General features: G+C 41.1%; 2 protein-coding genes and 1 long non-coding RNA gene across 5 annotated transcripts in view; 1 reads left to right on the top strand and 2 right to left on the bottom strand.

Annotated features, from left to right (window-relative positions):
* Positions 1–8465: 8465 nt before the first annotated feature.
* On the bottom strand, positions 8466–14043 carry LOC128327247 (uncharacterized). Its single transcript, XR_008308546.1, has 2 exons — positions 13550–14043; positions 8466–9043 (listed from the first exon to the last, which is right to left on the bottom strand). It is a non-coding gene; the product is annotated as an uncharacterized LOC128327247 (long non-coding RNA).
* A 1810-nt stretch (positions 14044–15853) lies between these two features.
* KRR1 (KRR1 small subunit processome component homolog) overlaps positions 15854–25686 on the top strand; it is a 13697-nt gene continuing 3864 nt past the window's right edge. The window contains exons 1-8 of one of the 3 annotated variants that reach the window (XM_053255770.1): positions 15859–15942; positions 16192–16405; positions 18555–18730; positions 19975–20109; positions 20373–20498; positions 20586–20669; positions 23561–23617; positions 24848–25018. In XM_053255770.1, coding sequence (XP_053111745.1) covers positions 16324–16405; positions 18555–18730; positions 19975–20109; positions 20373–20498; positions 20586–20669; positions 23561–23617; positions 24848–25018 — 831 coding nt within the window. In that variant the 5' untranslated portion in view covers positions 15859–15942; positions 16192–16323. Of the gene's footprint in view, positions 15943–16191; positions 16406–18554; positions 18731–18992; positions 19232–19974; positions 20110–20372; positions 20499–20585; positions 20670–23560; positions 23618–24847; positions 25019–25686 lie in introns of those variants that run through there. The other 2 variants (XM_053255771.1, XM_053255772.1) reach the window with 2 other exon arrangements.
* The window catches only part of LOC128327242 (glioma pathogenesis-related protein 1-like), a 26485-nt gene continuing 22178 nt past the window's right edge, over positions 21380–25686 (bottom strand). Inside the window, exon 9 of the mRNA XM_053255777.1 lies at positions 21380–22021. Coding sequence (XP_053111752.1) covers positions 21973–22021 — 49 coding nt within the window. The 3' untranslated portion in view covers positions 21380–21972. The remainder of the gene's footprint in view (positions 22022–25686) is intronic.

The raw sequence follows: 25686 nt of genomic DNA, 5'->3' as shown, positions 1-25686 counted from the left end.
TCATGGCATCCATGATATTCAGAAGTTATTTCTGTCACATTTGTTTGGATGAATTTCAGTTGATGACAAATGAGGATGTAGGCAGAGTTCTTGGGAAAGCATGTGTAATCACAAATGTGCCCAACTCCATCTCATTGTGGCTCGTTCTCACCAGTGGGAAAGCGGCTGATTGGGTTGGTCCAGTCAATGGTGAATAACTTTCTTCAGGAGGAGGTAGTTATTACTGTCTCCATGAAGCAGGCAGTTAAAAAGCCATTACTGGAAAAAGTCATCTTTAGACTGTTATTAGAAACTAGCTAAACCTGCACAGAGCATCTGTGTGTTAGTACTTGATTGCTCCCCTCAACCCTGCCACAGCCCCCCTCACCTCAGAGATCACTCCGCCCTCACCTGAGCCACACTCCTGCTCCTCCTCCTCTATCTGGTTGCTTCCATCTCCCTCACCCCTCTTGGTCACTCCTCCATCTCTTTACTCCACCCCCCTCACCCCTCTTGGTCATGGCTGCAGCGTTGCTGGCGCCTACTCCCAGAGACCTCCTCATACCCACCCAAGCCCTGCTCCTGCTCCTCCCCACAGGAGCAGCAGCGGTTTCTCCCTTTCAGTAGAATCAGATTAGGGATAGAAACATTGAATGGGTACCTGGCATCAGTGACGAACTGGATAATGGAAAATAGACCAAAGCTCCATCCCAGCAAGACAAAGTTAAAAACATAAGAACAGCCCTGCTGGATCGGGCCCATGATGCATCTAGTCCAGTATCCTGTTTCACACAATGGCCCACCAGATGCCTCTGGGAAGCTGAGGGCATGCTCTCTCTTCTGCTATTGCTCCTCTGCAACAGGTATTTACAAGCATCTTGCTGCTTAGGCTGGAGGTGGGCTATAGCCTTCAGACTAGTAGTCATTGATAAACTTGACTTCCATGAATTTATCTAAGCCCTTAAAGTCATCCAGGCTGGTGGCTATCACCACAGCTTGTGGCAGAACATGCCATAGGATAATTACACATTGTGTTAGGAAAAAATGCATCTTTTTATCAAATGAAAAAGCCCAGGTGTTGTAGCTTTGCCTCATAAGGAAGATGCTCTAGATTCCTGATCATCTTGGTTGTATCATCCTCTTCTGCACATTTTCCAGCTCTGTAATGTCCTTTTTGAGGTATGGTGACCAGAACCGTACACAGTTTTCCAAACATGGTTGCACCATAGATTGTTGTAAGGACATTATGATATTAGCATTAGATGTTGATCATAGAATCATATGTCTCACTCACCCTGAAGGACATCTGAATCTGGCTTTCTTCCTGGAAGATCAGATAACAGTTATGCCTGGCTTAGGTTGTAGTCCAGTGATCTTCACTATTTTTTAAACTGGTACCACTTTGGCAAAAAAAACTTCACTATGAGAATTATTTCTCATGGTGTTGGCATCCATATAGTACTACTGTGCTTTCCTCAGTGCTGGGAGGGTCCTTTAAGGGAGATGGAGCCCTGTCTTAAGAACTTGAGGAGAAAAGCACTGAGAAGGGCTACACTTCCCAGCACACTTTGCACACCTTCCAAAATAATGCAGGGGGTCAAGAGGGCTTCCATTTCTCTTAAAGGAGCCCACCAGCACTGGGCAAAGCACAGCCCTGCCCTGTGAAAATGATCACCTCCTCATGCCGCAAGGGGCACTATGTGGAGTATTCCATTTCAGCCAAAGCTACGCACAAAGCTAAACAATTAGTCAGGTAGTCACACTTAGGGCTGATGGGGGCCCCCACTGTCCCCAGGGACTTACAATGAAGAACACAGCTGTAATCAGTTTAGGTTGCAATCAGCTGCAATCACTCCTAGAGGAAGTGAGTGACCTTGTTTCTATGGTATTATCTTGCTTGGGTATTGTAATGCTTTCTATGTAGGGTTGCCTTTGAAGACTCTTCAGACACTTCAAAAATGCAGCAGTCCTCCCATAGCTGAGCTGATGAAAGTACATCTTTGTTTCCAACCACAATTCAAAGTGTTGCTGTTAGCCTTTAAAGCTAACAGGTATACTGCTTTGATCCAGATTATTGCATGGAATACCTTCACCTATATGAACCTACATGTACACAAAGGTACTCTGAAGCAGCCTTGCTCTGATTTTCCCAGCTGTCAGGGGCTAAAGTGTTAAGGAGCAGGGCCTTGTCTGTGGTGGCCTCCTATTATGGAACCCTCTGCCCAAAGGAATCTTTAATTTTAGAAAGCTGATGAAAATTTCTTTATTCCACAAGCTTTTGGGGGGTGATGAGATTTCAGATTGTAAACTGGACTCACTGTGACAATTCTTTTCCTGCTGGTATATTTTTATATTGGGTGATATTATTTTATATTGGATGATATACTAATTTCTTATTTTTATTTTATATTGTGCTAGGCTATGCAGAACCAGTTTTGCAAGATATAAATACTAATTAAATCAATACTGCAGGTTTCTCTTGCATTTTGAAATAAAAATACAAAGAAATATCTTATAAAAAGTCAGAATAATGGTCCAATTAGCTTCATACTGTTTATAGTGGCTATGGCTTTCCTGGGCAATAAGCAGCAGTATTCTACACAACCTTATTTAAAATGGAAATCAACAGACTGAATATAGGATTTTATATAGTGTATAAAGTACATGTTCTGCTATTGAGTGCCAGCCATTTCTAAACATAATCATCTCATTTTGCTAAGTATGTGAGATATTCCATTGACTTAACAAGGAGTACTCACCAGCTTAACTTTAAGCACTGACTTTAAATGCTTTGCAGGACTTGGGTTTGAGATCGCAGTGGAGCGTCATTGCTTTGAAAAGCAACAGAAATTCAAGTGATTATTGAACAAGCTGGAAATACCACCTGTTGATTATTCTCCATCTCTTAGAATCTTAGGTTACAACTATGTTCACTGACAACAGCTGTGTTGCTCAGTATGCTGTTTTATTAAGACCGGATCTCCTATTCATAAGCTTGTAAAAATTGTGGGCTGCATTCTGCAGATCATTTTGAAAGATGCCTTCTTTCTCTGGTAACTATTCAGGAAGGCCACTTATTTTAATATCTGTTTCTGTGGTTACCAGAGTTCCAATCTTTCCCTTTAAAAACTATTGAGCTCTGTTTCATTGCTGATTAGTCCCTTTGTCTCTCTTGCCAACAACCCTACCAGGTCTTCTGTAGAATAAATCAGAGCTGAGTTGGTAAATGATGGTGTGGTTTTTTTAAAAGTTATAAGTGGATGATTTCACTTGCACTTATAATATAACTTACATTAATGTAAAGAGGGGCTGCGGAAGGAAAGAAAAGTGCATATTGTTGAAGCAAGGACATGATGTTCTTTAGCATGATAACAAACTGAACATTTTGGTTGGTTTCCTAACATATTAGCTAGGAAAAATATAATGGGGCTCTTCACACGAGGAGCCTTACTTGGGCTTGCACACCCCTACCTGGATGGGGCTGTTTGTGTGGAGCACCAGGATCAGTCCTGATCCCGGTGCTGCCCCTCGGGTAGCCCAGTTTTTTTTAACCCAGGCTAAAAGTAAGGTAAGAGGGCACGTATGCTCCCTCTTACCCCACTCCCCAAATGTGTGGCACCACAGACTGTCTGCAGCCCCGTTCAGGCTGCCGGCAGCCCATGCAACCATAGAGGCCTGGGGAAGGAGCGCCCCATCCTCCAGAATGCCTTCAATGCACCACGCAGGCAGCAATGCACTATGTGAGCAGAGGGCTTTCTGGAGGCCAGGAATCCTTCCCCCATCCTCTCTCTTCTGCACTACTCACTGTAGTGGTGATTGTGTGGCTTCATGGCACGGTGAGAGGAAAATCAATGGCTGGTCATGTGGGGAAAGGTAAGAATGCTCCTGCTTCCTCCACACCCTCCCCAAACCTGGGATAAACTGTTGTGTGAATTACCTGGATGAGGAGAGAGGAGCAAATTTTGTGGTAGCAAGCATGACTTAGCTAAGCAGGGTCTGCCCTGGTTGCATATGAACGGGAGACTTGTTCTGTGGGCACTGTAAGTTATTCCCCTTAGTGGATAGAGCTACTCTGGGAAGAGCATCTAGGTTCCAAGTTCCCTCCCTGGCAGCATCTCCAAGATATGGCTGAGAGAGATTCCTGCCTGCAACCTTGGAGAAGCCGCTGCCAGTCTGTGTAGACAAACAATACTGAATACCTATGGTCCGACTCAGTATCTGGCAGCTTCCTATGTTCCTGTGACCTTCATCTGTTGCCACTTTCCCCTTTAAAGTGTTTATATGAAGTCCCTATAAAATAATTGACACTATCCGTTATAAAATAACACATTGAACTGGTGCAACTGAACTATAATGCTGTGCAGACAATAGCTTTCCAGACATGCCAGGTACATGACAATGGCATGGTTGTCCTCCTCCTCCTTTTGTTCTATCTACATCAAGAAGCATGTGGACATTTGTAGAATTCCCTCCCCAGGGAGGCTCACTTGGCACCTATGTTGTTATCGTTTCAATGCCCGGCAAAAAGCTTATTATTATCTTAGGCTTTTAAAGTCTAGTTTCAAAATGCTGCTTTTAACTGCTGTTTAACTGGATATTTGCTTTTTAAATCCTTTTATTTTTGAGAGCCACAAATATCTCAGAATACTAGTTGGGAGTTTATTTAGATTAAATACATATTTAGCTAAATAACAAAGCTTTTTGGTCCTGGTGCTATTGCAGCCTCTGAATCTCCATCCTTATTTTTAGATTTGGAACATATATTGGATGTAGCTAAATCAGTAACTTTTCTTTATCAGAAGCTTAAATATATAGATAAGATTGATATGAATTATATTCAGTATCTCTGGAACAATGAACCTGCGTATCCTGTTTTCTCAAATCAATGGCAGGTTGCTTTGAGCATAGTGAAACGTGCCTCTCTTTATCTTAAAATGAGACTAATACAGCAGACACTTTTATTTCATATTTATTTGATACCTCGTTTAATAAGGATTGGTTGCAGACATCCAGATGTTAGGGGTATGATTCAGATGTGGGAACACTTATGCATATGGCTTGGTCTTGTCCTGTCATAATTCCATTTTGGTCTAAAATCCCTAAGGTTATTAATAGGACTTTACAGTGATCAGTGTTTGTTAAAGATTTTTATGTTCTTTTGGTTATATCATCAGAATATGGCATTTATTTCTCTATCAAGAATTATTGATTCTTTGAGTGTGGAGAGCTCCCAAAAGGATTATTATGCAACTGGAATGACATATTTACTCCTGATTTGCAGTTTGGATAACTGTTTGGACATGTTCCTTGTCAGCAAGTGGTTTTTGTTTTGTTTTGGCAGAACAGTAAAGAAGAGGAGTTTTCAGCAATCTGATCTTAGAATTTTTTTTTCTGTTATACTATTTACATATTATATTACTGATCAAGGATTTCCCTTTTTTGGCCTCTTTGTTTTGTTTTTTTCTTTGATTATATTATCATTTTATATTATAATTTTAATTGAAGTATAGCAGAAATTTAAATAACCTGGATATTTATTATTTTTAAATTGTTACTTTATTGTTTTATTTTCATTCTAGACAAATTTCTCTGGAAATTTGATGGAAGAACAATGTAAACATCTTTTGAGTAAATTGGAAAATGTCAGAAAAAATAGCATGGAATAATGGTTTATTCCTCATATTTCTCATAATAAGCATTGCCTGCACTTAAGGAGCAGCCTGAGCTGTCCTACTATCCGATCCCAGCTATAATAATTTATGTTTAGAACATCAAAAGAGCAGTCTACAGCAGGGATTCTCAGTGTTGGGTCCCCAGATGTTATTGGACTTCAACTCCCATAATCCCCAGTCCCAGTGGCCTTTGTCTGGGGATTATGGGAGTTGAAGTCCAATAACATCTGGGGACCCAACACTGAGAATCCCTGGTCTATAGGACTTCATTTTCTGAGGTAGCAAGACCAATTATTCTGTTATAAAATTGCTCAAATTTGTGCAAGCAAATTCCTGTGACTTTGTACAAGTAAGTAGTGCAATGTATGAGGAGGATGCCAATATATGACTGTAGCTGCTGCTACTTAGAGCAGTGCACATGTAAAATCCTCCCCCATGACCTTGCCAAAATAGCTGTTGCAGTCTTGCAACAAGATCAAATTGTTGGGCACAATGAACTATAGCAAAGTTTCCAAAATACAGACAATTGCTGCTAGTTAGTTTTCATCAGGAGGCCTGTTCAATCCTTATTCAAACTGGCTGCAGTGTTGAACTACAGAGGGGTGGGAGTGCATCAGTAAACCATACCTGCTGTGCAAACAGGCTCTGCAGCCATGCCCCTTGGTTCTCTCTGGGTTCAGCATTTATCTGAAGAGACAAATGAAAAAAGAGGCAAACCCAGAGAGTGTTTCTCCCTGTGATTTGAAATGGTGAGCAGCCAGCTGAATTCCAAATGAGGCTTAAATCTACTGTCAAAGTAGGGTGACCCAGCAGCAAAGGAATACTGAGCCCTGTGCAGACGTAATTGAAACTGGGTAAATACAGGGCAAATGGAAGCATGCCGGGTAGCCCTGCTCTGGCATGCTCTTTAGCCTCACTTCTGGCTTTCCCCAGGTACAGTGTTCATTTGCAGAGACAAATGCCAACATTCCAAATCACGGAGAAAAACTCTCCTTGAGTACATTGTTTGCATCTGCAGACAAATGCTGAATTCGGGGAGAGTTAGAGCTATGGCCATGCCATGCATCCACGCTGGAGGACATGGCTAACTGATATGTTCCCATTATTTGTATCTAGCTATACTGTACAACAGTGTGCACTAAGACCGCTAAGATGTGCGAGTGTGTGCACGCACACACATTGTTTTATGTCCACTCAGTTAATTTTAGATCCTGCTCTGGTTGAATCAGGAAGGCCCCTTTCTGAATGAATGTGTGCACACACTGCCTTGATACTGCCGCACAGTACAAAACTCATTCTACACACCCATGAGAAAAAAAGTTAACAGGAACACTGCTGCACATAGTTGAATAAGGACAGAACAGGGCTCAGGGGTGTTTTGTTTTTTTCAATTAGTTGTGTGCAGAGGGCATTTTTCAAGACACTCTTTGACATAATTCAAATATACAGAAGCCCTGTTCCCCCTTTCATTTGGTCACCCTATGTTGAACAGACTCACTCCATTAAAGCTCTCCTGACATCATAAAACATTTATGTATACCTAAATTAACATACTTTCATATTTGCACTTTGCTCTAGAGATTTTTTTTTTACTGAAAAGTGAATGTGTGAATTCTAAAAGCTAACTTTTGATTGTATTTTTACCATATTTCATTCACTAAAAGATACAGCTATAACTTTCCTAAGGTCCATAAAGCTTCCTCACTACCATCCCCTCTCTCTAAGATTAAAAAACCCATATTTTTCCTGTTATTGGCTAGAGAGTTTGGCATATCTACAAAGCAGTTGAATAATACTGATGTAGCAGCCACCTGAAGTAACAGTGGACTGACTTCCATCATTTTAAAATCTAAAAACAACCTGGTAAATCTAATTTGGTCCCTGAAATCATTCGAAGAGATGACCCATTGCCTAGTTACAGAAAATAATATAGATGCTTCTAAAATGTCTTTTGCCTAATGAACAGCTGCTATTTGCTTGGCTCACTGAAGTCAGAGAATAAGTACCAGCTGCCAAATGTATCTGATGAGTGGTGAAGCTCGCAGTTTGTACAGTGCAAAGTGTAATATCTTAAATCACAAGTCATTTCCTGCTCTTGAATCAGTTTAATGGCAATGATGCTTAGTGAGCGGGCTGTGGCTGTAGTTATGAAATTCTGTCATACTGTGGCGATAAAGGAAATTACATAGTGCTGCTTCCACTCTTCATGAAGAAGCGATGAATTTCTCAGGGAGATGAGTCAGCCATTGGGAGCCACTTTTTCCCCCTGGCAGAGCTACTGGCAGAGCCTTTGATAGCTACATGACAGACAAATCCAACAGGTGAAGCCTTCCATCATGCATTTCTGTGGAGAAAACGTTCGATTTGTTGAACTTCTGTCTGTAATGCAGCTGTTAGAGGAAACAGGACACCTCAGAAAAAAGTGACAGAATAGCAGAAAGCTGCCAAAATAATAATAATTCCTCCCTCCTGTTCAGTCACATACTGTATATAGCAACAATCAAGCAATTCCAAGACAATTTTTGACTTTTTTTTAGGTCTATGTATTAAAAGGTACTGACAAGTTAATTATTTATATTGATCAAGCTGCACAGCATTATCTGAAAATGGTGTTTTATTATATCCAATCATTAATCCCAGGGTAGGGATAACTGCACTCCTTAACTTTTATTTAGTTGTTGTTTAATTTGTCGCCACCACATAGGAGATCTTGGAATCAGCATGGCTAGTTTTCTGGGGCATCACCAGATGTTTTATAAAGGCAACCCAAATCATAAAGACTGTAAGGAATGGGATGGAAATATCTGTTACACATTTAGTTGAAAAGCTCTGGGTGGTTTAGAACTCCCCCCTCCTTTATTTTGAAAAAGCACAGATAAAAATCAAGCTAGGTGATAAGGTAGTGGGGAAAATTAACATTGTGGGGTATGTTGTGACTGCGGTATCCACATGGGTTTCCATTACTTTGAAAGTGCCAGCATTACAGTTCTGTGGCATTATTCCTGGGTATCAATGGAATTAGAGTATGCTAGCTTGGTGGAGTATGGAGCATACTATTTGATTGATTAAGTGCCGTCAAGTTGGAGTGGACTCTTAATGGCCACATAGATAGATTCTCTCCAGGATGATCTGACTTCAACTTGGTCTTTAAGGTCTCTCAATGGTGCATTCATTGCTGTCATAATTGAGTCCATCCACCTTGCTGCTGGTCATCGTTTTCTTCTCTTTCCTTCAACTCTTCCCAGCACGATGGACTTCTCAAGGGAGCTGGGTTTTCGCATAATGTGTCCAAAGTATGATAGTTTGAGCCTGGTCATTTGGGCCTTGAGTGAAAATACTGGGCAGGAAAAGGCTAGGTCGTGAAGCATAGGGTTAGGGATAAAGGGTGTAAACTAGAAGACAAAACAAACAGGGAAGAAATGTGAGTTTTCTTTCTTCATTACTTCCTGTCTCCACACCCACTGCTGTTTTTACATTATGGAACATCAAGATGGGAGCAATATATTTTTATTTCTACTATTGTTTGTTTTGTTTTTAATATCCTGCAGGTACTACTACTTGGAGCCTCTCCTACAATCAGAGGCTTGCAATAATACATTAAAAAAAGCATTTTCACATTTTATAATGACTTATTCTACACATTATGTAAGCTCCAAATTACCACTGAAATTTGCCCCCACCCATCCAAAGCTTGTGAAGTGTGTGAACTCTCACGTTCCTTTAGTAGGTGATGTGTCCCAAGCATAATTGCATTCCTGGCTGCCACTGGAAATCCATCTCCTCCCCAAGCCTGATTCAAGGACAAGAGGTGAATTCTCATACACCAGTATGTGTGGTTTTGCCTGCTCCTTAAAGGAAAACTGGCCAGAATTATGAATTACATTTCACATCCTGGGTTTGACAGTTAGATATAGAAACATTTCATGTTCAGACTTTTCTAGTAATCCAAATGTCCGAGGACAGAAAACTAAAGCTCCATAGATTAAAAATGGGTTCAGATATTTACTTACTAAGGTCATCCTGTTTTATGATAGTTGAAGCCTCCAAACTAATGGCCCATAATCAATTGGCTCTTGGTTTCCAAGAAGAATCTATTGCAGCTTCCAACAGGTTTGCAGCTGTTGGAAGCCTTCAGGATTGCAGTGTAGCTGTTGATTTTGCTTAACTTTAAAATAGACAAGTAGCCAGCTTAAAACAGCAATGTGTTTTCTTTCCCTCCTACAGGACTAATAAACTACTTCTACAAACCCATGAAACTATTAAAAATGCTGAAGACATAATTAGAAGTAAAGATAAAAACAAAATCTAAACCCAGATCAAATAAATGAAAGGAAATGAACAATTACTGCCACCTAGTGGTAGGGAAAAGGCCCTCTACTTATCATGTTACACATGAAATTGTACAAAAATATCCTTCTCTTTTTCTCTCTGTTTCTTTCAGAATGGGCATTAGAGTTGGAAGGCGTCAGTTTCAGTTCACATTTGCACCAACTGTATGTTGCACCAGTATTTCCAAGAGATGTTAGCATTAGTCCATGGGCATCTACAAACCTTTTTCCGGTGGGGTGGGGGGGACAGGGCAAAATCTTCAATTTTATACAGACTTACTGGAAAGTAAACCCTATTTAATACAGTGGGATTAGCTCAATCCGGGGGGGGGGACACTACACCCTTGCCCCCACCCCTGGAAATCCATTTATTAGTCTGCCTACAATACGACTCATTTGCCTTTTCTATAAGACTGCGACCCTAAACAAACTTACCCAAGAATAAATTGTACCATAGTCATTTGGACTTATTAACATACATAGGATTGGGCTGCATAGTTGCCACATCATTTATTCTGGCTTTGCAAAATTCTACCTGTTCAAATCTATCAACTTTTTCAGCCTCTCAGAGAATACCTACAAACATACCTTAAAATACAAATGTAACTGGCTTTCTCCCAAGAATCTTGGGAATTACAGTTTGGTGCTGAAAATTTTGTTAGAGATTCTTAGTCTTTTTCACAGTACTTTAGTTTCAACGTTTATTTGGAAAGAGGGAATGAAACATAAGAACAGCCCTGCTGGATCAGGCCCAAGGCCCATCCAGTCCAGCATCCTGTTTCACACAGTGGCCCACCAGACACCTCTGAGAAGCCCACAGGCAAGAGCTGAGGACATGCCCTCTCTCTTGATGTTGCTCCCTTGCAACTGGTATTGGCATCTGTGCCTCTGAGGCTGGAGGTGGCCTATAGCCAACAAACCTGTCCTCCACGAATTTGTCTAAGCCCCTTGACTCCAAGGCCATTTACTCATTCTCCCTCCCACATTCACTGAATGGTGGGGGGTGGGGGGAAGAAGCAGGACCATACTTGCTGTCCAAGCCCCTAGCACTCACGCATTTAGTGTTTAACTTTTGTAAGGTTTCTGTTTGTGTACAGCAGAATACATAAGGCTCCCCCACGCACAGGAACTTCCGGATTACATGGAGCTCTGTGCACATACAGTTGTTTGTGCATGGAGACCCTTATGAGGACTTATGTTGTAATAATGTGTGTGCAGAGGCCGATGAAGATGCAAATGCTGCATACAGTACGCAGATGCTAAGGGACATGCCAGAGGCATGCCAGCATTGGGGAAGCTGGCCAGCAGGCACAGTCCTGCTTCCCCCCAGCCCCTCAAGCATTCAGTAATACATGTGTGAGGTGAAACGTCTGTACAGGTTATTATTTCTGTTTAAGTCTGGAGTGTAACTGATGTGCCCTCAAGGTAGACAGAATTTTGTAAGATGTCCACCATAACATCTCTGTCATCTGGTTACAAGATATCCATCGCAAAGAAACTCCTGGTCTGATTTATCCTTTACCCAGCTATGAGCATTAGGACAAATTGTGTAATTTAAGAAATGTGTTCATACAGATATGTTATTTTCCTGTATTATCTTTAAGTTGCAAATGGCAGCCATATTTAATCATTCTTTTCAGAGAGTTCTGTGATTTTTAGGATAAAGCATGCGATAAGCAGAAACTAAGAACACAGTCTTAACATTCTGGCTTTTTGCATCCTATATCTTCTTGTGAGTTCCCTTTGCACTACTTAGATTTTACTGTAGTAGCCCTTCTTATTGATGGATACTCTAGAATTGAATATGATAATGTACCTCACAACATATTTTATAGGGCTGATTAAAGAAATCTGTCAATTAATAGTGTGTCTTAATTAAATCTGCCTATATTTGTATATGAATTAAAGTAATAGCTTGGAAAGCATACTTTTTTGTCTTTAGATCATAAATACACATCCCAGCAGACACTAGTTTAGAAGCATTTCCTTCTATGTGTCAGAAAAGGAAAGCACTCTCCTAAGATGGCCGTTGCCATCTAAGGTTTTTGTATTAACAATATTTTTTTTTAATCTGCCTAGTTGGTTGGGGGCAACTTTTTTAATCAATCAAAAGGTGTTTCATCAATTCATCTGACTAATCTGACAAATTTGATTTGATAAAATAATCAACAAAACTGATTTTTAATAATGTGAGCATGTAATAATTCAAGCCTTTTCCTGAAATTCATTGCTGAAAATGTTTGCAGCATATCATGTCTCAAAAGGTATCAAGCATATTCAGAGGTGAGTGTTGCTGACTTGCTTTCCAACAGAGTTCAAGGATTCTTCCTGTTTTATATGCAACTAAAATGAGACTGAATACTGATTGGTATGCATAGAAGAACTTACCACCAAACCATCAGCAAGATCAGCATATTTTGTACTTCAGAGATCAAATTGAATATTCATGTATGTTCTTTAAAAGCATTCCAAGTTAGAGTTGAGTTTAATATACTGGAGTTGTAACCTTTTCTCAATTACAAAGATATGAAAACTTCTACATGATTCATTGGACACTAGGAAATTGTAATGGTGAATATCATCTGTATAGCTCACATAACCGAAGCATGCTAGACAAAGGAGCCTCTCTTATGATGCTCCAGGTAATTGAATTTTACAGGACAATATAACCTACAAAAGCAATTTGGTCATCTGGTACATTAAATATCTATCCCATTTCCCACAAACTGGCTATGTGTGAAATAGTCATGTTTACAATAAGGAGAGAAATGTGAATTTCTTTGGGATATATAATAATCTGTATAACAAAGGACTACACAAAAGGGAAACTGATATAAGAAGAAACTAGGCTTATTATAAGTTCAGTGTCTGATCTATTTGTCTTGCTGCTACTGAGTGTTACCACTAAGGTAATAGTGTCAGTGTTGTGTGATACATCAAATAGAGCTCCAATCCAGATAGTGGTACAATGGTGCTCACCACAAGGTGGTACGCTCTATTAATACCTGGGCTACTGAGAAAAAACCTGAAATTGGTTCCTATTCCAACTCTTTATTCCTAGTTTCCAATTCCTTCCCAACCCTCCAGAAGCCCATTACCAAACATTCAAAGAAGCTTCAGAAGACGATTCTGGTGCAGTATGATTTGCTTATGTTTTTTAAAAAAATGCTTTGATTACAGGGTTTCCAATATAGAAGAAGAATTTCCATATTATCTTTGAAAGTGACTTTGCGATTGCATGCTAATAGGGAAGGTTTATATTTTACTAGCCAACCCGCACAGAGCATCTGTGCGCTCTTTGGGGCTGGCTGTTCCCTTCTCTCTCCTGCCCCACTCTCCCTCCCTCCCTTCTGCCCCACACTCTTGCCTCTCTTCCCCTCCCTCTCACCCCACTCTCCCTTGCCCTCCCTCACCTCCCACCCCTCTCTCTCCCTCTCCCCTCCCTCTCACTCTCCTGTCCCAGTCTTTCCTGCCCTCCCTCCCCTCCCCTGATCCTCTCTCTTGTCCTCCCCCCTGCCCCACTCCCTCTTGCCCTCCCCCGTCCCCCTGCATTTAAAAAGTTCTACTTACTGGGCTGCTGCTGCCGCCACTCCTCCTCCTGGGCAGCAAACAGGAAAGTCCCGCTGCCCAGTTCCCTCCCACCCCAGTCTCTCCCCCATGGTCTCGGCGGCCTCGGCGGCTGGTTCCGGCACCGCCTGGCTGAGAGCCGCCTCCGCGGCCTGTCCTGCCAGTGGGACCGCCACGCCAAGTGCCGCCTCTGCGGCCTGTCGTGCCTACTGCCACTGCTTGCCAGTCTTTGTGGCCGGCCACAGGCCAGCCACCTCTCCCCCCACCTTCTGCCCAGGTATCGGGGCCCACCGCCCGGCCACCGGCTGCCTCACTGCATCGGCCCTCGGCTGGGCCCGCCACTGCTTCACCGCGGCCAGGCCGGGCCCACAGTCACCACCCATTGCCAGGCCCGCCAGCGGCCCTGGCTCGTAGCTGGCCAATTCTCCTCCTCCTGGGTGTGCCAGCCAATCAGGCGCCTCCACAGCCCAGCCAATCAGCTGGGCTGCTGGGACACATTTTCCCTGGGCACACCTAGGAGAAATATATCTATGTTGATTTTTAAGCATGTTGCCCTTCTCTGGGGGAAAAAAATGTATTTTGATACAGATATGTACTCCCATCTTGAATGGTAACAAATTACAATACATAATACCTTTGTGAGTGGAAAACAGGGATCTGTAAATGCTTGATTAGCATTACGTTTATTCTTAGACTGAAAACAGCAACGTGGTGTAATAGATAGTGTTGGACTAGGCCTAGGAAGACCCAGATTCAAGATTAAATGGACCAGCAGAACAAATGAATAAGTACTTCGAAAAGCAAAAACACATAAACAAATAATACAGACAATTAAGAGACACAAACTGAAGTATTGTTGACATATCCTCAGAGGAGTAAAATATCAAATACCACAACTAACCTGAGAAGGAAAGCTAGCAGGAAAAAGATCCTGAGGAAGGAGGAGGAAGGGATGGATGGATGACCTGAAAGAATGGCTAGAAATGGACACAGAAGATATCATCCATGAGATGATATCTCATGAAGATATCATCCATCATCACAGAAGATATCATCCATCCAAGCCATAGACTGTGATCTATGGCTTTTGATAGCAACCGAACTCTCAACTGGGGAAGACACATGAAGAGAGAGAATGAAGCTAATTCAGTGCTTTGGAAAGTCACCATCTCAGCTGCCACGAGGTAAAGAGTGATCAGAGGGCTGCAGCCACTACCAGAGACCAGAGTTGGGGAGACTGGCACACAGCACACTCCATAAGTAGGAAGGTGGGGGTGAGTTTAGTGCACTCTGTGCACCAAAGGTAAAGAAATCAGGGTAAGGAGATTAGAGAGCGGGGGTGGCCGTTTGCCATGCCATCTCAGCAGGGCTTGGGTAGTATGAAGTTTTTAATTTGATATATCAATTTGATATGTAAACCACTTTGAGAACTTTGAGTCAAAAAGCGGAAAGATTATCATCAAAGTTTAATTCAATATAAAGGTCTAATCTTTGAGAGTTGGCGCCAGATATTTTTTTAAAACCAGGTAATACATTTTCTAGTACTAATTGTGTGTGCACGCGCGCGTGAGAGAGAGAACGCACACTGTATTAAGACAAATCTTCAGGTTTTAAAAAAAGGAAATATTCACAGGCATATTGAGAATTGATTTTTAAATGAACTGATACACAAACACCACAATGAGGCAGCATTGTAGGACTTGGTGGTGGTGTCTTACATCTATAAAATCATGTAAATTATGTAAGGGAGCATAAAGGTAAAGCTCTTGAGTCGGTGTCGACTTCTGGTGACCACAGAGCCATGTGGTTTTCTTTGGTAGATTACAGGAGGGGTTTACCATTGCCATCCCACTCACAGTATGAGATGATGCCTTTCAGAATACACAAACGTAAATTATGTGAGAATATACAAACATCTTAAATCTATAAAATCAGCCATGATCCTGATTTTGTTTCAAAGCCATTTGGAATTCATCTGAACGAGGAACTGCTATATGCCACCCTAACCTATAGTCTGAATTCAATGTAGACTGTGGCTGTAACGGCAATACAATGAGAATGGCACGTGCCCGATGCTCAGTAGTTTCTCTCCCCCGAATCCGTTAATACGACTGATAACTGATTAAGTGCTATCAAGTCGGTGTCGACTCTTAGCGACCACATAGAGCTGGGTTTTCGCATAATGTGTCCAAAGTATGATAGTTTGAGCCTGGTCATTTATGCCTCAAGTGAAAATGCTGGATTGATTTGTTCTATGATCCATTTGTTTGTTTTCCTGGCTGTCCATGTGGTTGGTCTCCTCAAAAGACTTCTCCAGCACCAAAGTGATAACTACAAGGACCAGAATGCACCGCCGCAACGGCCATTCAGTCAGGGAGAGCTATGACGACGTAGAGGTAAGATAAAGACTAGAGTACACACGTCTCTTTGAGTCTCTTAATTGCGCTCTTCTTTGGAACTTCCTGTATAAAATTGAACTAAGTTTCCACTTTCAGCGAGGGCATAACAAATATACTAATTACGAAAGGCGCGATGGCATTCCACTCCCGTGGAGAACCATGGCCAATGTCAACGTTCTTTTTAAAATCGGAAGTTTGTGGTATTATTGTTCTTGTCTTTCCTTCCTATCTCTATGTATCACTCAGCCGCCCTGCAATCTTCAGCAAAAAACAAAGCAGAAGGGGAGGACTCCCGGCATTCATTGCGCTCATTGTCATGGTGTTTCCGGGTTTTGTATTGGAGGAGGAGTTTTCATGTCCCGGTGAAGCGAAAGCGGCATGGCGGCTCCCGAAGAAGCTAAAGCTGGGAAGGGGGTCACCGCGACGAGAACTGCCCCCCCAACCAAGAAAAATAACAAAGGTGACGTCGCCTGTCGATTCTCAGCGGCTTCATCCGCTCACTCTCGGGCGTTTCCGGCCGGTTTGGAAGGATTTCCAAGCGCATCGGTTCTTCTCGCACGTGTAGCCTTGCAGGGTCTTACAAATCCTCCTTTTGGGAATTCTGGGCTATTCTGCACTTCGTGAGCAGTTACTGTGATTGCAGTTCAAAGGACCCTCTTCTAGCCTTACGGAAGTCTATTTAAAAACCACCACCACCATTCTCCTCCTTTGGTTTTAAAACGAATGTTTTGGTTTTCCTGGCATTCTTTATAGCGCAATCCTGTGTGTTTACTCATGAGTAAGCCCCGCTGATTTCAAGGGGGTTTAGTTTCGAGTGAGTGCACGTAGGACTGCAGCAGTTCACTGCAATCCTATGCATGCCAATTTAGAAATAAGTCCCATTGAGTTTAATGGGCATATTCCTAAATAAGTAGACATAGGATTGAAGCCTTAAAAACTGTTTGTTTCATGGTTAGGTTCACAACGGTTATATTTTGTTTTTTGGTTTATCACTTTGACATATATCAGTTGCTGTGAGAGCCCTTGGGTTATACAGTGGAATACAACTTTTATAAATAACAGTTCTGATAGGCTGCAGTGGCTTGTTCTGAGGAGGGGGTGATGGTGTCTGTTTACAAGTTTCCAGTGCAATCCTATGCATGTTTAATTTCAAGTAAATCCTGTTGCATTAAATACAGTAGTTGTGTAGGACATAGCCATAATTAGGCAACCTCTCACCTCAACAGACTATTCTGAGTAGGCAGTCAAATATTACATTGAGGGGGGGAAAGTGGTTCTGTGTGTGCAAGGGACCTGCTAAAACGAAACTGATTTGAAAGAAAACTAGAGAGTAACTGACATCCACTGCAAGCAACACAGAAGTCTTTGCATAGCATGAAGATAAGGAAAGCCGTGTGTGTGCGTTTGTGTTTCCAGATGCATCCAGTTTTTTTTCCAGTTGCATGATGACAAGAATTCTGGTGACGATTGCATCAAACTATAAATCCACTTAGAGTGGGGGTATGGGATCACCTTGTTGTAGGAATGTTATTATACATGGGATGTGGTAATGGCCACCAGCTTTGATGGCTTTAAAAGGGGCTTAGACAGATTCATGGTGGACAGGTCTATCAATGGCTACTAGTCTGGTGGCTGTGGGCCATCTCCAGCCTCGGAGGCATGATGCCTCTCAATACCAGTTGCAGGGGAGCAACGGCAGGAGAGAGGGCATGCACATACCTCTTTCCTGTGGGCTCCTCAAAGGCATGTGGTGGGCCACTGTGTGAAACAGGATGCTGGACTAGATGGGCCTTGGGCCTGATCCAGCAGGGCTGTTCTTATGTTCTTACATATGAAGTGCTTGCGGGGCTTGTAAAGATGATCTTTAAAGCCCAATGCTGCAGTGTAATTTGCCACTTACTTGCTCACCTAACAGTAGCAGGATTCTATTCTGGACAAGTAAAGTAGCAAATGCACTTGTTTGCCAACTTCTCCTGCTATTTGCCCTCTTGCCTTTTCCAACATAAAAGCGACAACCGTGCTGCTTTTCACCAGCTTGGGTGGACCACCTTGGAATGTTATTACTGCTGAATGCTGTTCTTTTTCTGAGAAGGAGAGTAGAACTGAGTGTTTTGATAATGATGATATCCTTGGTACACACTTTTGCTTTCCCTCTTGGGGAAACATAATGTTTTGCAGTGGTTTTGGTTTTTGTACACATGTGCTCTCATTTCCTGGGCAGAAAAGGGTGGTTGATGGAGTGGAAGAGGGGTAGCAATGTGACGGTAGCATTGTTTGCTGAGGGGTAGCAGTGTGACAGTAGCAGTGTGAGCTGATTGCTGTCATAATGCTTAAGAATATACCATCATTAGAACATCACTTGCAACTGTGTTCTAATGATGGTGCATTCTTCATTAGAATGATCTCTGAGAAACCAAGGCATTTATGATAGGTTAAGGCTACAACTTGGAAGTACCTTTTTGGACCTGACAATTATAGCTGTTCTTCATATATATCAGCAGTTTTCCTCGCAGTTGTTACAGCATGTTTTTGGTGCCTCCTTCCTTACGCACTCATCTCCCCAACACTTTAAACTATACTAATAAGAATATTGTTTTCCCCCATAACAGCAGATGAATCTGAACTTCTCACTGTTCCTGATGGATGGAAAGAACCACCCTTTAAGAGAGATGATAATCCTAAAGGGCTTCTGGAAGAAAGCAGCTTTGCCACCCTATTTCCAAAATACAGAGAAGCTTACTTGAAAGAATGCTGGCCACTGGTGCAAAAGGCTTTGAATGAACATGTAGGGAAACATTTTGCAAGTTCATAGCTCATAATGTTAATGCTCCACTCTGAAGAACTCACTGGTTAACAATTGTTTGTTTTTATATGTTGCTTGGTCTAGGGGTTAGTGAGGTAAGTGTGGCAAATCTCCCTGGTATTGACAGGGAGAGTTCCATGGATCTCAGAACTTAGGAAGCAGAATCAGTTGGAAGTTAACTGCCAAGGAAGAAGCTGGCAGAAAGAGACCCTGACTGCAAGTTAGTAAACTGTAACTTCTTGGGCTCTGAAGTGTGTGTTTCTTAAAAAGGATCTACTTGTGTTTCATTTGCTTTTGCTTTTCTTTGTGAAACAAATCCTCTTTATTTTTAGAATATTTGGATTTTCTCTATGGAGTAATACCCCATGCCTAAAGCATTCCCTCACTATCAAGAGCAATAGCTATTATAAGAAAGGACTAATGAAAATTTATGGTAGCAGTGGATACAAGAACCTTCACACACTCAGTTTAAATTGCCTAAGGGTAAGGATGAACTCTAGCTGGCATATTGCTGGGGAGAGAATTCTAAAACTGATACTATGCTCATCTCCACTCTTTGTGGAAATGGATAGAAGGGCTTGTAATTCACTACTAAAGAGAAGTAGGTGCTGTTTTCACAAAACAGTATTTCCTATAATACTCATTTTAATAATCCTCCTCCTCCTCATCATCATCTTTATTTGTTAGCTGCCCCATAACAAATTGTTCTCTGGGTGGCTTACAACACATCATTAAAACATGAGACAAAAACACACATTAAATCATAACAGACCAAAAAAGGAGAAGGGGGGAGAAAGTATAAAAATACAATACAAAAACAATTTTAATTTTTTTTTTAAAAAATGGTTACAATCAAATCACAATTTTAAAAAATTTAAAAGGCCTGAGTGAACAATTTTGTCATCATTTTAGAAGTTTGAACAGTGTACATAGTATAACGGAAATAAACTTGACTCTGCAGCAGATATTTTAATTGTTAAACAGACCCTAAATATGTAAATAGACACCTTTGCGGGGGTAATTAGCATGAAGCATGTTAATTTTAAAATAACCTTTACTTGAAATTACCTCTACTTCCTAAATCAAGCCTCCATACAGTATTTTACATCTGGTTTCTTTGGTATTCAATATATATGTTGACTGCCAAATTTGTTTAGCCCATAAGTTTCTAAATACTCTGAGATTTGAGTTTCTGTTAGACGATTATTTGCTTCTTTGTGTTTCAGCACATAAATGCAGCTTTAGACCTAATTGAAGGAAGCATTACTGTCACCACAACAAAGAAGACCTTTGATCCATATATCATCATCAGAGCCAGAGACTTAATAAAGCTTTTAGCAAGAAGTGTTCCATTTGAGCAGGTTTGTTAAGTGATATGTGTACATTTTATCATTCCTGTATCCCTTGTTAAATTTTCTGAGATTTGTTTTGCTATTAGGTTGTCTTTAAATCTATCTATGGTTTTAGGGAGATCAGAAATGTGAACCTGGATTTATTGGAATAATCATTTAAGAGGCAGACTAGTGTTGATTTAGAATCTAGATGCTACTTCGAAATCAGAAACTTGTTATAATTTTCTAGCCAGTACTTGCATCTATTTAACTATTTTAAATTTTCCATTTAGGCTGTGCGCATCCTTGAAGATGATGTTGCATGTGACATCATTAAAATAGGGTCCCTGGTGAGGAACAGAGAGAGGTTTATAAAACGGCGGCAGAGGCTTATTGGTCCAAATGGATCGACTCTGAAGGTTTGTTTTATAGATTTTGTTATCGCCAAGACCTTGTCTTATGTGAATTGTATGTCTAAACATCTACTGCATCCTGTTCTAATATAGGCTCTGGAACTGTTAACAAACTGTTACATCATGGTTCAGGGGAATACTGTTTCAGCTCTTGGACCTTTTAATGGCTTAAAAGAGGTAAGCTTTTCCATGTGAGTGAACACTTTTAGAAGTTCAGTCATGTTGTAGAACTAGTTGGTTTCATTTGAAATTGTTTTTCCTAATAAGCTTTCAAGCACCATCTGTTAAAAAGAATTGGTGTCCCCCCCTCCCCTCGAAATATGTGTAATTGTTAGAATAATATTTTGCCTCAGTATATCACCAGCCCAAATTCTGTGATTCTGCTGTGCAAACTAAAAAGTGTCTTAGGACCAAATGTGAGGGAATTTTCACCAGTACATGCTGTGGTAGTGTCAAACCCAGGGGTAATACAACTGCAACAGTAGATGAACCATGGAAGACCTTGCTCAAACAGCCATATGATGTTATGCCCCCCTTTGGGTCCTTGGTCAGTGCCTATGTTCAGGTGCCCCAGATGCCAGGCTGTACCAGTGAGCCAACTTAATGCTCCCACATACCAAGTTATATCTGCTGGCTTAATGAACAGGTGCTCTAGGTACCAGCTTATGCCAACAAGCCAAATTAATGCTCCTGCTCACTAATTTATACTTACCAGCTAACACACAAATTCTCCAGGCACCAGTTTATATCAGCGGGTCAACTTAATACCCCTGCGTACCAGTTTCTATCTGTGAGCTCAATTCCAAGGCTGTCTGAAGATTCCTGTCTAATTAAAGAGGGGTTCAACCAATGAATGTGTGAGGAGACACAAGGAACCAGACCAAAGATGTATTTTATAACTTTACTTAAATAAATATATGTAAGGCGATACAATAGATGTAAGGTCCTGGCAAGCAAAGTTAATTTGCCTAACTCTTAATACAACAGTTTGCCTATCAATGGAAGGGAAGAGGGAAAGGGAGAAGGGGTTAACGTTCATTATCAAGGTGCAGGGAAACCTTATATGGCCAGTTTAAGGTCTAACCTAACTATTATAGTTGCTAGGGTTTGATGAGAAGATGGGGTGCACAATGCTGGGGTGCAGAGATGCTGCAGCATTGGAGAGGGAGAAGATGCATCTTCTGGACCTGCCCTCTAAAAGCTGGGTCTGGAGTCTTCTGGTTTTATACGCTCCTGGGTCCCTTGACTGCTCTTGGGGTCAGCCCCTCATATCCATCAAAACTTGTGGTTTTGACAACTCCAGTGCCACCTGCCTGGGCTTGAGTCTTCAGGAGTTCTTTAGATGTTCTCCTTTCATTCTCTCATCCTGCCAGCATACACAGACTCTTATCTTCTGCACCCTCAGACATTCAAAACAAGTTGTTTACATTTTCTTTTGAATTCAAGTCTTCAGCCTTGTTGTGTTTAAACACTTAATTGTTCAATAGTCATCACTTTTCCCTTCTGCTCCTTTGGTCACAAAGTCTGTATCGGTCGTTCAAAGAAGGCAATTTGAGCAAAGAGGGGATGGGGCAAGATTACAATTATGTTAAATTGCTATATAGAATATGTATGCCAGGTATACTGTATACAGAATACAGTAATACATATACCATAAGTACAGAGCAGCAGAATTAAAAGCTAGTTATTTCTTAGTTTATGTGAGGTTAATACATAAAAATAGCTAACAATATATCTGGGATTCTGCCAAATACTCTCTTCATGGTTTGACCCAACGTGGTCATTTATAAACCTGTAGCACTTTCAGTGTCTGGCGATTTTGATGTGGTTTTCTTTTCTGTGATTACTGCTGCTACAGTAGTCTGCTATTTTTAACATGGACTGAAAAGAGCTGCAAGAGCAGTTAGCCAAGAAAATATAACAGAAGAGGCCCTTAGAAGCAGGGGGACAACTAACAGAATGGCAGACTAGCCAGGAAGACTGGGGGACATTAGATGCCATCTTATCCATTTCAACGTTCCTTGCTCCCCCACCCCCATTTCCTTGCATTGGTATAGCATTGCACCCACAAGTATGAGGACCAGATATGCAGCAATCACCCAACGGTGCATGTAGTACCAGTTACTCCTGTTAACTGAACAAAGAGACACCTTTTAAAGTAGTAGTTCTCTCGTATTGAGCAAGGGAAGAGCAACTGTCCTTTTTCAGTCGTCGCACAGCATCTCTCCAGTACAGTCCTCCCTTGCCAACCACGGTTTTACCAACCGCGGCTTGGAGTATATGAGAATAGGAAATTGTCACAGGTCTTACCAACCGTGACCTGAGTATCCACAGTTGGCGAGGGTTTTTGGTGATATGGGGCGAGGGTTTCAGAGGTTCGATCTGCTCACTCCTCTTGGTGACTCTTGCTGTCCCTTGCCAATTTAAAATGCATTTGAGTGATTTTGTGGGGTTCAAAAAATTCCCAGAGGTTCGATCTGCTAATTATTCTTGGTGACTCTTGGCGATACTACAGGAATTTTTGTGAATTTTTTTTTTTTAAATCCTTTATTTTTAGGGCTTTTTGCAGTCGTGGTTTCCCTAACTCCCCGTTTCCCATAGACTTTAATGCCTCACCAACTGCAAATTTTCCAACGGCAAGGTTTTGCCAGAATGGAACCCTAGCATTTGGTGAGGGATGATTTTAGTTGTGGCTAGTGTTTCCCTTGAATTTGTTACTTGTTTTAGATTGTGAGCGCCTTTGTGACAGGGAACCATCTTCCTTTTACTATGTAAATTACTTGGAGAATTTTTTTGGTTGAAAAACAGTATATGTATATTATTTATTATTATGTAAAATAAGATGTCAGCTAGCTTGGCCTAGTCTTTGTGTAGCAACAGCCGTTTGCATAAAACTGTGGGATCAGGTTGTCTATCTGCTGTTCCTCTAAAATTAATCAATTGTTCTGAAAAGGTTAATTCAGAACATAAGACAGTTGAGTGTTGGGAATAGGTTTTGTGTATCATCTTGTTCAGAAAGGAAATTTTGCAGTTTAAATGAACTTATTTAGCTTTTTTTTTAAATCTAGGTTAGGAAAGTTGTTTTGGATACAATGAAGAATATTCACCCTATATATAACATCAAGGTGAGCTTTTAAAGTATTTTATTTATTATATTTGTACAGCATCCCAAACATATCTCTGAAATATTTCATAAGATATTACTTGGCATTATTTTCCTTTTAGCCTAAGAACTTTATTATCAGTTGAGATGCTTCTCATTTCTTTCTTTTTGAGTCTTCTCTTATAACAAATGACATTTAAATAAGATAACATAGGAGAATGGAAATGGAATTCAAATCATAGAAATCATCTGTTTCTCTACCTAATTTTTTCCTTACATTTTGCAAGTCTGGCATATCATTGGTCATCTCAAAAAGTGCACAAGGAACAAGACATAATTGGGCTTAATCACTTGTTTGCAAAATTGAATCATGGTTCCTTCCCTTGTAGTAATATATGATTAAAAGGACAATCCTATGCTTGTTTATTTGGAAGTAAATTTCACTGGCTCATAGGGATGTGCACGGACTGCAGTTTGAGTACAGTTCTGATGCAGGGCCTGGGAGCTCTAAGAAAGAGGAGAGCAGGTCCTAACTTGCTCTCTGCTGCCCCTTGCAGCTTCCTGCCGAGGTCATGTGCGTCCCAAGAATTCCCGCACACCGCAAGCATGCACATTCTGGTCCTTACCTGCTCTTCTCTTTCTTAAAACTCCTGGGCCCCGCTCCCAAGCTGTGCTCAAACCATGGTTCATGCACATCCCGACTGGCTCACTTCCTGACTAAATAGTACTACTCAGAAGTTACTCTAAAGGACTACTAAGGTTCATTAGGACTTCCTCTTTAAAAGTAGTCAGGATGTCTGCCACTTTGTTCAAGAAAGCTTACTCCCATGTACATTTGCATAGAATTATAGCCTAAATTATTATTTATTATTTATTTGATTTCTATAATACCCTTCCAAAAATGGCTCAGGGCAGTTTAGACAGAGAAATAATAAATAAATAAGATGGATCCCTGTCCCCAAAGGACTCACAATCTAAAATAAACTTAAGATAGACACCAGCAACAGTCACTGGAGGTACTGTGCTGGGGGTGAATAGGGCCAGTTACTCTCCCCTTGCTAAATAAAGAGATTTACCAGGTTAAAAGTTGCCTCTTTGCCAAGTTAGCAGGGGTTACCAAGTTAGCCTGAGGTTATTTTATAGCTACTACAAAAAACCTTCCCATTTCCCTGTATGAGTAGATAAAACCAGAGAGAGAGCTAAGCAAACATTGTGTGCTAATTTATTGTTTCATATTTTAACATGGCCGAAGACTTTGATGATTAAAAGGGAGTTGTTAAAAGATCCTGAATTAAGATTGCAGAACTGGGAGCGGTTTTTGCCCAAGTTCAAACACAAAAATTTGAACAAACGGAAGGAACCAAAGAAGAAAAACATCAAGAAGGAGTATACTCCCTTCCCACCTCCACAGCCAGAGAGTCAGGTCTGTAACTAAATGTTTTACTTGCTTCTCCTAACTTAGGTGATACAAAATATCATGGCACCTTTAGTGTGTTGTGGTGTTTTACAGATGTTGCCACACAGATACAGAACACTACAACTTCATATTTATTTGAAAATAATCACTGGTATTAATCAGCAACCACTGATTGGAAATTTGCTTAATAATACAAGAAGTTCTAGTAAGAGCTAATCTGTCTACATTCTTTTCACTATAATCTCACTACAATCAATTATATAATTATAATTGATAATTACCATATTCATGAGTTAGCCCACTTGTGCCTAAAACGTTCATGCGTCTGCATCTTGAACTGGGGTAGATGACATCATCATACAGTATGCTCTTGAGGTGTCCCTATGTGTCTCTGTTCCCAATTTGGTTCACAGGTTAGTCCACTTGTGACATCTGCCACCTTGAATTGGGGGTGCGTGACATCTTCATAAACTACGCTGTTGAGGTGTCCCTAATGTGTCGCCACAGCTCTACTCAGTTTGGTTGAAATCAGTCCAGGCATTGCAAAGTTGATTGAGAGGCACGCGCACACACCTTGATTATCTCATAAGGTTGCACAACTACTTTCCTTAAGGAAAGTTAGTTTATGAGATTACCTAGGTGTGTGCAGGTCTCTCTATCAACTTTACATTGCC

Source organism: Hemicordylus capensis, chromosome 5, assembly GCF_027244095.1.
Source record: "Hemicordylus capensis ecotype Gifberg chromosome 5, rHemCap1.1.pri, whole genome shotgun sequence".
In the NCBI taxonomy this organism is placed as follows: Eukaryota; Metazoa; Chordata; class Lepidosauria; order Squamata; family Cordylidae; genus Hemicordylus; species Hemicordylus capensis.
This window is presented reverse-complemented; position numbering and strand designations above follow the sequence as displayed.